The sequence below is a fragment of the Anopheles maculipalpis genome, chromosome 2RL (assembly GCF_943734695.1).
Source record: "Anopheles maculipalpis chromosome 2RL, idAnoMacuDA_375_x, whole genome shotgun sequence".
NCBI lineage: Eukaryota > Metazoa > Arthropoda > Insecta > Diptera > Culicidae > Anopheles > Anopheles maculipalpis.
Window position 1 is genome coordinate 68,284,287 of NC_064871.1, and position 13,228 is coordinate 68,297,514.

At 43.9% G+C, this 13,228-nt stretch overlaps 3 protein-coding genes across 8 annotated transcripts in view; 1 reads left to right on the forward strand and 2 right to left on the reverse strand.

The window, feature by feature from the left end:
• LOC126556046 (digestive cysteine proteinase 1) overlaps nucleotides 1-13,228 on the reverse strand; it is a 283,799-nt gene that overhangs the window by 250,782 nt on the left and 19,789 nt on the right. Inside the window, exon 5 of one of the 6 annotated variants that reach the window (XM_050211218.1) lies at nucleotides 295-304. The exons of the other annotated variants lie outside the window; for them this stretch is intronic. The gene's annotated coding sequence lies outside the window, so the exon portion shown is untranslated. Of the gene's footprint in view, nucleotides 1-294; nucleotides 305-13,228 lie in introns of those variants that run through there. 6 annotated transcript variants of the gene reach the window in all.
• The window catches only part of LOC126568797 (reversion-inducing cysteine-rich protein with Kazal motifs), a 47,590-nt gene that overhangs the window by 20,067 nt on the left and 14,295 nt on the right, over nucleotides 1-13,228 (forward strand). The window contains exon 2 of the mRNA XM_050225430.1: nucleotides 12,694-12,749. Coding sequence (XP_050081387.1) covers nucleotides 12,694-12,749 — 56 coding nt within the window. The remainder of the gene's footprint in view (nucleotides 1-12,693; nucleotides 12,750-13,228) is intronic.
• Nucleotides 6,948-8,111, reverse strand: LOC126556152 (uncharacterized). The gene has a single exon (XM_050211374.1). The coding sequence runs from the start codon at nucleotides 8,109-8,111 to the stop codon at nucleotides 6,948-6,950; it is 1,164 nt and encodes a 387-aa protein (XP_050067331.1).

Consider the following 13,228-nt stretch of genomic DNA (forward strand, 5'->3'; position numbering starts at 1 on the left):
GAGAAGCTGCTGAAGAGTTACAGTACCGGAAACTTTCCGGATGCACCCGAAACACGCTGTCTGCTGCGTTGTTTCTTCCTGCGCACGGGAGTGTTCCACGTTGACCGTGGTTTCGATGTGGAGCGATTGTACAGCCGAGATTTTGCAAGTCCCGACGAACGATATCTGTCATCTGAAACTCTAACCAAACTGCACGAATTACGCGGCACCCTGGGTGACCAGTGTACGGAGGTATATCTCGCCTATCGAGACGTTCTCGGGGAACTGGGTAGACCGTTCTTTGAGTATAGCGTGCTGCAGACAGCTGCCCAGCGTGCGCTGGGTGTGGTTCAGGAACAGGAACAGCCAGTAACAACTACCACAATCTGTCCTTCAATATCCGACTATAACTACAAGGAGCTGAACTGCCAAAACTGTGGCCGTTTGTTCATATCCCCTACCGGTAGAGTAACTTGTGCTAAGTGTATGAAAAACTCATCCCCGTTCGGGAAGTTCTTCTTCTAGAGCAGGTACTGTTACCACTAGACGTATTATTTGGTTAACTATTTATTGTTTTATCGGTTAATAAAAGTCGTTACGCTGTTGTTGCACGCATGAACTCAAAGCATCTGGAGCATTTGATACACAATCACCACCTCATTGTCTGTTTGTTGGAAAGCAATATCGTATTGTTTTCACAACAAACTGTCTTCACGTAACAGGGCGCGTATGGCACGTTGTTTATCGCTTGGTGAGAAAATGCTTTCCAAAACGAAAAACACCGTTTAACGTTGGCCGTTAGGGTTATTTACACTTTGTCACCCAAACAACGCGCCGAGTTTTTTGCTTTCTCGCTTCGTAAGTTTTGGCACGTATTCTAGAAATCAACACTTTTTTCAGATGATTTCTTTCTTGTTTGGTGAAGCAACGCAATGATACTTACAACCGAAGCCATTTAATTTTTAGAAACCAAACTTCATTTTATTGGAAAACTAGTAAAACTAAACAATCTTAACGTCCAAAGTGTTCCGCCTTACAAGTGCGGCACGATGGATATGGACCATTGGATCGTTCGGGGTACGATTTTGGTGAGAAGGCAGAAAACACCGGCTTACTGACAGCGTGTGACGAAGAGCACGGGCACGGCTCCACTGCCGGTGATGATGGTGACGCCGGATAGTACATCAACTGTGGTCTTCCCGAACCGGAATGTGCCACGTGTTTTACGTACGGCGCGGGCCTATGTCCACCATGTCTAGGCTCGACTGCGGGACACTTATCGCTCATTGGAACTACCTTTGGTACTGATCCACACGAAGAGCATGGTGATCGGGATGCATAAACTGGTGATTTGAAGGTAACTACTGGTACAGGAACTACCGTTGGCTTTGGAAGTACCGGAACGCCGCAAGTTTTACACGGACTACTAACCACCGCCGGTTGATAGGAGGCGTAACTGTATCCTACCTCTTCAACCTGCTCCATCGACGCGTGTTTTGGCATCTCCTCACAGCACACACCAAGGTTCGTAAGAGCAATACGGGCCGCTTCGGTTATAATACCACTCGTGTACCCATCAACACCGATACCGGTCAAACAGTCGCGATGCGTATTGTACACCTCCGAGCACACGTCGCACCCTGACTGTCGAATACGATCACGACAGGCTTTCGTTTCTTTGCTCAAATACCTAAGATCGTTCTTCGCAAAGTCACGCACATAGAACCGCGACAAGCACAGTCCACTTTCCGATGTGTAGAGTCCGGTCCGGTGATCGATACAGTGGTACAAACATCGCGTCTCCGGCACATCCGGCAGATCCCCCTTGCTGTAACACTTTAACAGATCAACCGGAACTCGCAGCATGTTTAAACAGTCCAGCGCGGCCTGCGTTGCCTGAAGCTGGGTCGCCGGCACATACTGTGGACACGTTACCAGATTGCCAAATTCCCGAAAGTAACACTGGAACGCGTCGTACGCCTTGCAGCAGTTGTTGGCCGTACTCTTGGTGTAAACGTTCCGCTCGAGACACTCATTTGTGCGCTTTTCGTACTGTCTATCACCCAGCACTGGTTGGAAAAAGTTCACCATTGCCGGAACCTGCAGTCCACACGTGTTGTTCCACCAACGCAGATCCGTACCGACGCAGTAGATCAAACACTTGGTTTCCTCGTCCGGTGGAAACTCGTACGCCAGATACTGCACCAGACGATGCTTCGAAACCTGCAGATACTCTGCACAGTCGTGCACCGACTGTAAAAAACTCTTCTCGACCGTAAGTCCCTTGGTGTCGTTAGCGAGGGCGTTGAAGGGCACCAGGGCTAGCATTAGAGCGAGCAGCAACGGTTTCATGGTGTCGCTAACGTTTGCACCTCGTCTGTGTAATGCACCTGTGCCGAGTGGCGCTCACTTTATGAGGTAACACTCGGCACGATAAACGCGTTTTATATGTTCACACTGGCAAACCGGGTGCGCTTGTAGCTACCAGCGTAGCACGTAATGTATTGCCATGATGTACACACTGCACATCCCTATTATTAGGATGAAGAGCAAAAAAAAAAGGGGCCTGCACCGTGGTTCCGAGAGTCAAGATGTGGAGTAGTATTTTCCCAAAACCTGCAGAGAAACGGCGAACACTCCCGAGCTGCCGAGGTACGTTCAATAGTATCTTATTGTTATCGGTATGTTTACGACGATCGTAAGCGTTATATCACGATCCTGGTGATGTTTGTGCCTGCGTTTGCAGATTGCTTATAAAACAGAGAGTGACCGCTAAAGAAAGACTCACGTGAAATATGAAGCAGACGTGAAGGTTTTTGATATGAGGATGCATTTTGGTGAAATGTTGTTTGTGGCCATTGCAGGGCTGCTTACCGTTCCGAGAATTCAAGCAAAACTGTTTTCAGTAGCGACTTGTGCCGTTGATATGTAGAGTTAGTTTACTTACTTACTTATTTACTTATCAGGCGGTACAACGGCTACACATTCTTGCTTATCGTTCATTGTACAGCAGTGTCACAGTGTTCAAATTTGTCTCAATTTGAGCAAATCACAATATTTGATAATAATTTGAGCAATAGGATTTAGTTGTTTGGTGCCATTCGCATAACTTAACCAGCCCACCTTTGATTCTAAACTGTCCTTCATTGCTCATTGCTCACCACACGAAACAAAACAGTAAAAATCGGGTGAATCTTTTCAAAATGTTAGGGTATGGGAAACGTCGTGCCAATCGAAAAGTATTAATTAGGATTCTAAAAGCATGGCTCATTCGCAAATTGCTATACGGGATTGAAATAGTGTCAATAAATAAACCTAAATTTGAAAAAACTTGAAGCGGAGCTTGAGCTATCACGCTAGCTTGAGGTATTCTACCGGAGCCTATATTACCAGTCCCACACTCTCACTGATCTGTCAAAGCGGTCAGTTGCCTTTCTGTCATATCCCACAGATTAGTTGCAACTGCCGACCGTCTCCTGGAGAAAGATATTAAAGCTGCTGCATTTATCCAGAGAGCCCAAAACATCTTCATGGAGCTGACAAATCATCGGATACCACCAATTGTAAAGCAAACCAGAGTTGGAGATCGTCCATGGGACCAAAGGAACCCTACAATTGATTGGACCATGAAACATGAGTTAAAAGCAGTTCCAAGGACTTCAGTTGCCGAACGAATCTTCAAGGAACTACTGCAAAGGCAATATCCGGAACACCACCACATCTATACCGATGGATCCGTAGCAGGAAAAGATGCAGGTTGCGGAATCAAATGTGCCATCAAACTAGCCGACAACACCAGTATTTTTTCGGCAGAAGCCATTGCCATGATTATTGCTGCAGAAGAAGGAACAATTTCCACCAAACCTAACGCTATATTCACAGATAGCGCTAGTGTCTTGGACGCCCTAGAACGAGGAAAATCGAAGGATCCCTACATCCAGACATTAGGAAACTTCCCATCCTCTCTGCATGTTACTTTTTGCTGGATCCCTAGCCATTGTGGCTTTAAAGGGAATGAAGAAGCTGATAAAGCTGCCAATCAAGGTCGGGAACAACAAACAGAACATCAGAGAAACTCCCTCTCCCGGAAGGACATGTCGAAATGGGCGGAAAAAAGGTTAAAAGAATTATGGCAAGAAGAATAGTGGAATTTAAAAGAAAACAAACTTCATATCATAAAAACATCAGTGGCTCCATACCACAGGAAAAAAGCAATAATCACGAGCAAGCAATCCTCACCCGGCTTAGGATTGGGCGTTCCAGAATCACACACGGCCATCGCGTAACAAAATCAGACCCTGGAAAATGTAGTTACTGTCGTGTCAATATTACCATCAAGCATATTCTAGCAGACTGTGACGGTTACAATGAGGATAGAATATTGCACAAAATAGAGAACAACATCAACGAAATTCTAGCGAATCACGAAGAAAGAGAACGGAACGTGTTAAATTTCCTAAAAGCGAAAAATTTGTACAAAGAAATTTAAGGTATCTGTAATGTAATGTATGTTAATGCAAAGAGGCGAATGTCAGCCAATAGGTTCAAAGCCTCTATAAAATGAATAAAAAAAAAACCAGCCCAAGGTTGATGAAATTAGCTGTACAATACAGGGATGAACATATAACTAGCTTCCATTCTAACCCTTAACAAAAATCTGCCTGTCCTTTCTCAGCTGTTGAGTTTGGGTTCAACGGTCTTTTCTAGCGTTTTTTGCATATCTCTGTGCGTCTCTAATATCTGTATATCTCTGTCCGTCTCTAATATCTGCATATCTCTGTCCGTGTTTCGTCATCACCTTTACTGCTCCCTCCTTCCCTTCTAGCCTCGCTGCATTCTCATCTTTGTCCTGGATCAGCCAGGACTAGTTTCTACCACTGGATCCAGGTATATGCTAATGTCGAAATAATCAACATTCTTTCCTGGACAAACTACGAAAAGTATTTAACCGCGGACCAAAGCTCAGCTAGCGACGATTCCCCCTACTCCTTTTGACAGAGCGGGGAAGCACTACTGGTGTGTGGACCGACATCCGTAGGGAAGGCAAAGAGCAAACTTTTCCCGAATCTCATGGCGTACCGGGCGTTTCCAGCTTCTCTTAGGTCGGACGAATTAATTAGAGTTAAGAGAAGGGTTTAACTGAGGGCCGAGTTAGCCGGCGACGATTACTTCCAATTTCTTCGACGGATTGGCCAGGAACTATTATTCCGGAAAGTGCGGAAGCAGCAGGCGCAGGGAAGGCAAGAGTCATACTTTTCCCAATCAGAATAAAGATTCTCTCAAAGACTTACACTGTACACATCCGTCATCAGCCCAAAGTCTTAGTAAATAGGTATTATCTAACACACCTAGAGATCCTCAGCGTAGCAGCTTGTCTACTGTCGTTCCACAAAACCAGGCCAAACATCCTTTTGAACATCTTGCTCTCTAAGGGAACTTTATGAGCTTTGGAGAGAGACTATGTCACAGAAGCGCCTATGAGTACTGGCTCTACTTATGCGCATAAAATAATGAAATAATAGGTTGATTTCAAACTATGCCAGTGCTTATTATTAATGGAAGATACAGGTCAGTTTTAAGACCCAGTTAGTAGTTCAAAAAATAAGTAGTTCAAGAAAATGAGGTATTTTAATTTAAAAAAGGAAAAACACCTAGAACAAATATTTTTTTATTAAATGCTAAGAAATTTTTTTTTGGGGTGAGTAGTAATAGTAGTAGTAGGGCAACCAGTGTCAGATTAACCTATGGGCGGAGTTTGCGGCCGCCAGAGACCTTGCCTACCAATGGGCCTCGTCGACGGGTTAACAGGTTGGCTGATAAGTCCCCGGTCTGACACATAGATGGCGCCGCTAGTATTAAATGCATATTATTTTTATATAACACCAACCTTCAAATGATTCGTGTCAAAATTTGACGTCTGTATGTCAATTAGTTTGTGAGACAGAGCGTCTTTTGTCAAGCAACTTTTGGTTGCTTGACGAACGAAAAAAGAACGAAGAAGAAAAAAGTGTTGTTCCACCAAGACAACGCACCGTGCCACAAGTCATTGAGAACGATGGCAAAAATTCATGAATTGGGCTTCGAATTGCTTCCCCACCCACCGTATTCTCCAGATCTGGCCCCCAGCGACTTTTTCTTGTTCTCAGACCTCAAAAGGATGCTCGCAGGGAAAAAATTTGGCTGCAATGAAGAGGTGGTCGCCGAAACTGAGGCCTATTTTGAGGCAAAACCGAAGGAGTACTACCAAAATGGTATCATAAAATTGGAAGGTCGTTATAATCGTTGTATCGCTCTTGAAGGGAACTATTTTTTTTTATTCATAAGGGACGGCCAGGCCGTATTGCTGAAGGGAACTATATTGAATAATAAAAACGAATTTTGACAAAAAAATGTGTTTTTCTTTGTTAGACCGGGGACTTATCAGCCAACCTGTTAGGTAACCTCCTGTGAAAGGGAATCATACCGCGGTCAACACTTTTGATTATGAGGATGGAGGGGCCTCCGATTAAGAGGATGAAGATTAAGATTAAGCAGAGGATTAAAAGGATGTATCAATCAATTATGCTATTGATAAAGCCCCACTACTGCATTGTGTTGGGCCTCAATATCCGTTTCCATTCCGCCATGGGACTCTAAACAACCTTGATCCGCCGCTGAGAGCAATCAGGTAAAGAAGATGTGTAATATAACTTATATACGCACCATGTAAAAGATCAAATTTGACCCTGTTAAACCCCATTGAGTTGGTCAATTTAAAAATTTTCTTGCAGTATTTTCCACCTTAAAATTCCAAAATAAATTCATCACAAGTACATTTGTTGCTCATTTTTTTATTTCATCAAATTATTTTATAAAAAAGTTCATTTTTAAAAATAAATTAGTCTTTGCAGGATAGACTCAAGAATGTCATATAGAATTATCTAAAATTGTACTTTCCATGGTTTCTTGTAATATCAGCAATGTCCATGCTAATGTTGACGACCGGCGCAACGGCTGCACGTACACAACGGTGCTCTGTAGGCGACAAACGGCAAGTTATAAACCTGTCCCATGTAACACTTGTTGCCCGTGGATGACGATGGTTTGGGATGAGTGTACGACAATGCTACGGCCGGTACGACGCTGGCCGCTGGAGAAGGATATGGCTTCACCGCTTCGTGCCGGTTGTTGCACACCGAGCAGGGTTGCTTGGTCGTCGGATAGACTTTCGGAGAGTACGTTGGTTTGGTGGGAGGATGGGTCGGATGGCATGGCGGTTGCGTCACACAGGACTTTGGCTCCGTGTTGCAGCCTACACCGAGATTGGTCAATGCCATCCGAGCTGCTTCAGTAATAATACCGGACGTATAACCTTCCTCTCCCAGTCCACTCAGACACTCCTTGTGCGTGGTGTACACCTCGGTACATTTGTCGCATCCAGACGAACGAATGCGATCGCGACAGGCCTTCGTTTCACGGCTGAGATATCGAAGATCGTTATAGTCTCCGTCACGAATGAAGAACGCCGTCAGGGAAATTCCATTCTGGTTGTACAACCCAGTTCGCAGATCGATACAATGATACAGACAACGAGTTTCGGGAGAATCTTCGACCTTTCCACAAGTGTACGTCTTCAGGAGCTCTTCAGGGTAGCGTAACATGGTCAAACAATCCAGTGCGGCTTGCGTTGCTTGCAGCTTCGTCAAACGCACGTACTGTGGGCAGGTGACTAGGTTTCCAAACTCCTGGAAGTAGCACTGGAAGGTTTCGTACGCCTGGCAGCAGCTGTTCGGTGATCCGATCGCACCTACACGCCGTTCCAGACATTCCTTGGTACGCTTTTCGTACTGCTTGTCACCCTGCACCGGCTGGAAGTAGCTGACGATCGATGGTACTCGCAATCCGCACGTGTTGTTCCACCAGCCCAAATCAACGCCGACACAGAACAGCAAACACTTTGTCTCATCGTCCGGCGGGAACTCGTTGGCCATGTACTGCATCAATCGTTCCTTCGGAATCTGCAGATACTCGGTACAGTCGTGCACCGACTGCAGGAAACTCTTCTCGATGATGACACCCTTGGTGTCACAGTCTCCGGCTATCAGGTGAGGTGCCACCAGGGCCAGAATTACTACGCAAACCAGCTGTTTCATTTTGCACTCGTCTACTCAGGTGCACCAGAAAGGTGTTATGATACTCTGCTGCATGGCAGCGTGAGCTTTTATACGCACTTGGTTGTTTGCAGCGATCAGCTCCTGGCAAATGGCACGTTTAATGGCTGCAAACGTTTTTGTTTGCCCTCAAGCTTTTATCGCGGACGCATAAGCCGAGAAAGTAAAGAAAGCATGCTCCGTCTCTGATGTAATATGCACAAGCTTACACACCTCCAAACGCACGTGACAGCTCTTGTCAGGTGTTTTATTTTATTAAAGCTGGGACAGGAAACAGCAATGCCCAAGTTACGTCTTAAGGTTTCTACCTCTTTGTCAAAAACAGTCTCTTCTGTTAATGAAACATTACAGAGAACTTGAAGCATCAGAGAAGATCGCAAAAAAGCAGTTCGTCTAGACATGTTGTGTTTGTTTTGGTTCCAGTTACGTATAAACCACACATGCGAAACACTAGTGATCAACATATTAGAATTATGATCACCTGCTAAAAATAGTTTTACTTTCATTAAATCCACATTCTTTAGTTATTGAGCCTATTGAAGAAACTTAGATGTCTATTACAAAAACTTCCTAATTTTCTTTGAATGTTTCTCAAGATCGGGAATGATCCGAAGGACAGCAAAAAAGCGTGAGTGTAATTGCAAGACTCTAAACGCATTAAACCTTCTCTTGTTGGATCTTATTTTCACACCTTCCCGTAGATGGCAATCCGTGGAAATGTCTCCCGGAGCTGTCATACGAATGACACACACAAGCTGTGTCTGTAACGGGACCCAAAAACACACAGCGCTAGAATGGGAACACATTTTGCATTAGACATCCAGCGACGATGTACACCGGTCGGTGTGTGCATCGCCGACGAAGTGGCAAAAACGGAAAAAAAACTCCGCAAGACATTGCCCCCGAAGTAGGCCAAGAACTTGTCTGAGTGGTGCGAAGATTTTCTGATGATAGATGATGTACGGTGATGCGAACTGACGGAGGACAAACTAAATTTAGATCCCCGTTTTGCACCGTTTCTGTTTGCCGCTTTCCCATTCACAGAGGGTGATTTTCGTGAAGCGGAAACCGAGACATTGGAAGTGATCGTTGTTATGCTCTTGTTCTCACTTGTTTTATGTTTTTGCTTTGCTTTTTGTGTTGGTCGGGATGCATGTGTATGCAGAAAACGGTAATTACACGTGGTACAAAAGAACCCGACCGACCCGTTCTTGATGCTGGGTGAAAACATGATTTAGCATTATTATTTCTTGAGAACAGACATCAAACAAATGGTGGAGATAAAATGTGTTTTTATTTTATTTTTTTTTGAGAGTACATTAATTTCTCTATATAACTTTGGTGTGATAGAAATGGATACCAGCGCATGTAGGCCCTAACGCACCATGTAAATTATTAAGAACGAATTAAAAGTACTTGAACAGCAAGCTTAGGAATCTTTGTTAAAGGCATCCAACCAAAGATGAAACATTTTTCTTATCAAAAACGAAAATGATAACTCACCATATTTTTTGGTTGTCCAATATTCTAACTAACAAGAATTTAGAATCAATGAACACCACAGTGTTGACGCCTAAAAATGCGCTAATGATTTTTTTTAAGGAACGGGCATGTCAAATTGTTTGACATATTAATACCACGACGTAATGCGGATAGTCAGTCCTCACTTCTTAATTTTCTTTACGGAAGGACGATCCGGATGGGATTTGAATCCCAGTCCTGTCGTGTAACGGCTGGTGTCGCTGTCACCTACACCACCGGGCCGCTATTGGATAGGATATTGGTAGCGAATAGATCATACCAGGATCAGATAGAACTTCTTGTTTTTATTCTTGATCTGCTCAAGCTCAGGTCTCCACGGCTGCATCCGATCTTCGAAAGGTTTGACCTTATATTTACAAGGTATTCACATTGCCGTGGACGACTCAAAAAATGTCCGGAGATAATTTAAGTCCAATGGCTCGAATGTCTTTGTCTCATCAACTCATCAACAATGCTACCATATGTAAAATGTCCTAAACTGTAAGCCATGTTTTAAACGAAAATTACCAAACAGGTGTACGACTTCTAATAGTAGGAAAGACCTTGAAGATGGCAATACTACGACTAGTTCTAAGAGCTGTATCATAATTGAGGAGGTAACGAAAAAAGAAGTATTCCTAATGCTTACCAAACGATCAGAGGAATGATAAACAACCCAAAAAATGTATGAAGTTTGACGATAGGACCATGAAAATTATTCGATGAATTGATGACTCTTTGCCGTTTAGAGATAATAAGACACCTACAGTGGGCGACCCGGTGTTAAGACGACACTAGAGTCGATTTTATACGGCAGGAACGGGGTTCAAATCCGATCCGAATTTTTTTCCAGTAGTGAGGACTGACTATCCGACTTCCGCTTTATACAGTAGCGATACTCCTATAGCTACTAATTCCTATAGAAGTGCGTTCTATCGCTACATGCAGGGTAATGAAAGGAGCTCATTAGCTCTTTCAGTTGCCAGCGGTGCCAGAGGCTCTCATAGGCTGCCGCACAGTTGGTTTATCCAATTCAGTGGCCGTTTTTTCCAACAGTACACGTGTTGGGCAGTTGGCAAATCTGGCTAGAGCTTAATTTGACCTTTATGACATTTATTAAAGAGCAAAACACATTATTCCAGACACTGATCTTCATGAAGTGTCGAGTTCATAGATTTATTTGTTATAAAATCCGTGTTTTGTGCCCACAGCTACAGATGGCTTGCCATACCATGAGTTTGCGGGCAAATTTGCCAGCAAAAATGATCTTTTATTTGTTGGGAACAAATATAAGTCAAATCTATTTGTATGTACGTTTCGTCAACCATAAGAACGCAGCCCGCGTACCTCGTTAGAACCTAGTCATACAATTTTTGGAGCACGTGGTTTGGCGATGTAATTATGATTCAGAGTTCTGCTTTGGTAGCTTTGAAGCACGAAAAGAGCGGCAGTCTGCAGTCAATCCGATTCCTCTGACGGTACTTATGCTGCAGCGTATTTTTTGCAATATTCAAAGTAGAAGACCCGTTTTTGAGGAATGTTCCTCTTTTTCTCTCGGACAAGTTGAATTTGCTAAGTGGGTGTGCACAATTAATTGTCCACGTTGCAGCTTCATCATTAATAATAATGTATTATACTTTAGTTCCCCTTTCTGGTAAACAGGACATGTTCGGTTAATGGAAGTTTTAATCAGCAAAAACCTAGCAGTACCCAAGAGATCGTCCTAGCCTTAGGACACCTGGGACCCTGTTTTCAGATTTATTCCATGTCTAAAAAGCCATTCGAGGCAGATAGACGGCGTGACCTTAGAAGCTCGTTAAGCCAAGAAGAATTCCTACAGAAGTTCTACACTTGCAAGAAGTTGTAATAAGCAAATAATTCACGTAGCAATTAATTAATATCCTGTGTCCACACAAGTTTTTATCCGCGTTTCATCGCATTTTATGAAAATAAAACTCTTGTGTGAAAATATTTTGTTGAAGCTACGTTTCAGTTTTTATTACAATACTTAAATTTTTATTTAAGAATGCACCCATCAACAAATCCATTGTGATAGGATTCTGATAAGACATCATCCTTCATGTTACATGATACCCAATGAGGATCTTGTAGGGATAGTCAATGAATCGCTAACATGACCCCCCCCCCCCCCCAAACCCTAGTAATCTACCACGATGGAACACACTTATAAAACCTATGTTTAGTAATATGAGTCAAAACCTCCCAAGAATGCCGTTCACCCTGCTTTGTGGGCACGTTTCCTTCTGTCATTCCCCTTATCATACACACCGTGCGTATCAAGCTTTATGTGCTTTACTTAAATACAAACATAGCTCATTACCCAATAAAACAACCGGCACAGCGAGTTCTTCGAATTCAACCAAGATTAACATTTACATCCGCAATTGTCCAACTTTTACGCTTGCAACTTGCAACTTTCTAGCTAAAATGAACCTTATCTCCTAAACGGCCATAAATAATGCAAATTCTTCCAATTCTCCCCCCAAAAACCATTCAGAACAAACAAGAGGCTCAGCCCAACATCAGCCTGAATTACAATCAGGTGAGAAAAGTTCACCAAACTGTGTTTTCAGCTCCTTTAGGGTACGTTCGAACCTTCTTAGGTTAGGCCTTCGTAAGTTTTTGCAGTCCTTCATAATTGATTCTGGGCTTGCACAGCGTGATACCTTCGGGTAGGGCTCAAGCATTTGCATAATAAATTCCACTCCACACTTCTGCATCTCGTGCAATACCTCGCTGCCGCTTACTGCTCGATTTAACATGCTCCGGCCCACGTAAACTGCGTCCGTTCGGGAGGTGCACCATCATTGTGGTGGAATGCATCCATCCAAACGGGTGATGTGTGTACGGTGTGGCGAACAAGAGGATTGTTCGCTGTCGCCTGCCGCGTTTAATTCATTATCCGTTCATCTGCGCCTGTCATGTTGCTTTATCTTTCCGACTTGGTTGAGAACGCTTTCCGATACCTTACGAACATATCGTGTCTAATCTTTTCGCTTCTCTCTGTCTCGCGTTTCCGCAGATGTCTTCCGATGTTGCTCCGAGGTTCAGGGATCGTGCAAGGCGGCCTGTGAAAATGTAAGTATCAATCAAAACCACAACCTTCTGCCCGTTACCCATGCACCAGCTCATTTCCTGCCTTGAGTTGTCGGCAAACATCGTTGGAAAGGGCCATGAGCCACGCATGATCATGCGCGATCACCGCGAGAACTGGGGAACTGGGGAAGAAATGATCGATCGAAGTCAAAGTTGGATCAAGATATCGCCGTACGACGTACGACTCCTTTCGATAAATGTCTTACTTAGCATCCGTATGGGGCGTGTTGCTTCGTGTGGTGAACATGCACCATGGTTCGGTACGTTCTATCCCTTCCCTGGCAACGCGCTCGGGTGTCAGTTTTGGGAGTCATTATCGCTGAATAACCATCTGTCATTTTATTAATTTTCCAAATTCAAATCCCATCCCGGACCACTCCGGTTCAGCATGCAAATTAATGTGTGCGCCATGCTGCGTACTGGTAGCGGCATTCGGGCAAATTGAATAAGCAAGAATAAAA

Bases quoted from the DNA above. Each gene is read 5' to 3' on its own strand.
- LOC126556152 (XM_050211374.1), bottom strand. From the start codon at position 8,111: ATGAAACAGCTGGTTTGCGTAGTAATTCTGGCCCTGGTGGCACCTCAC.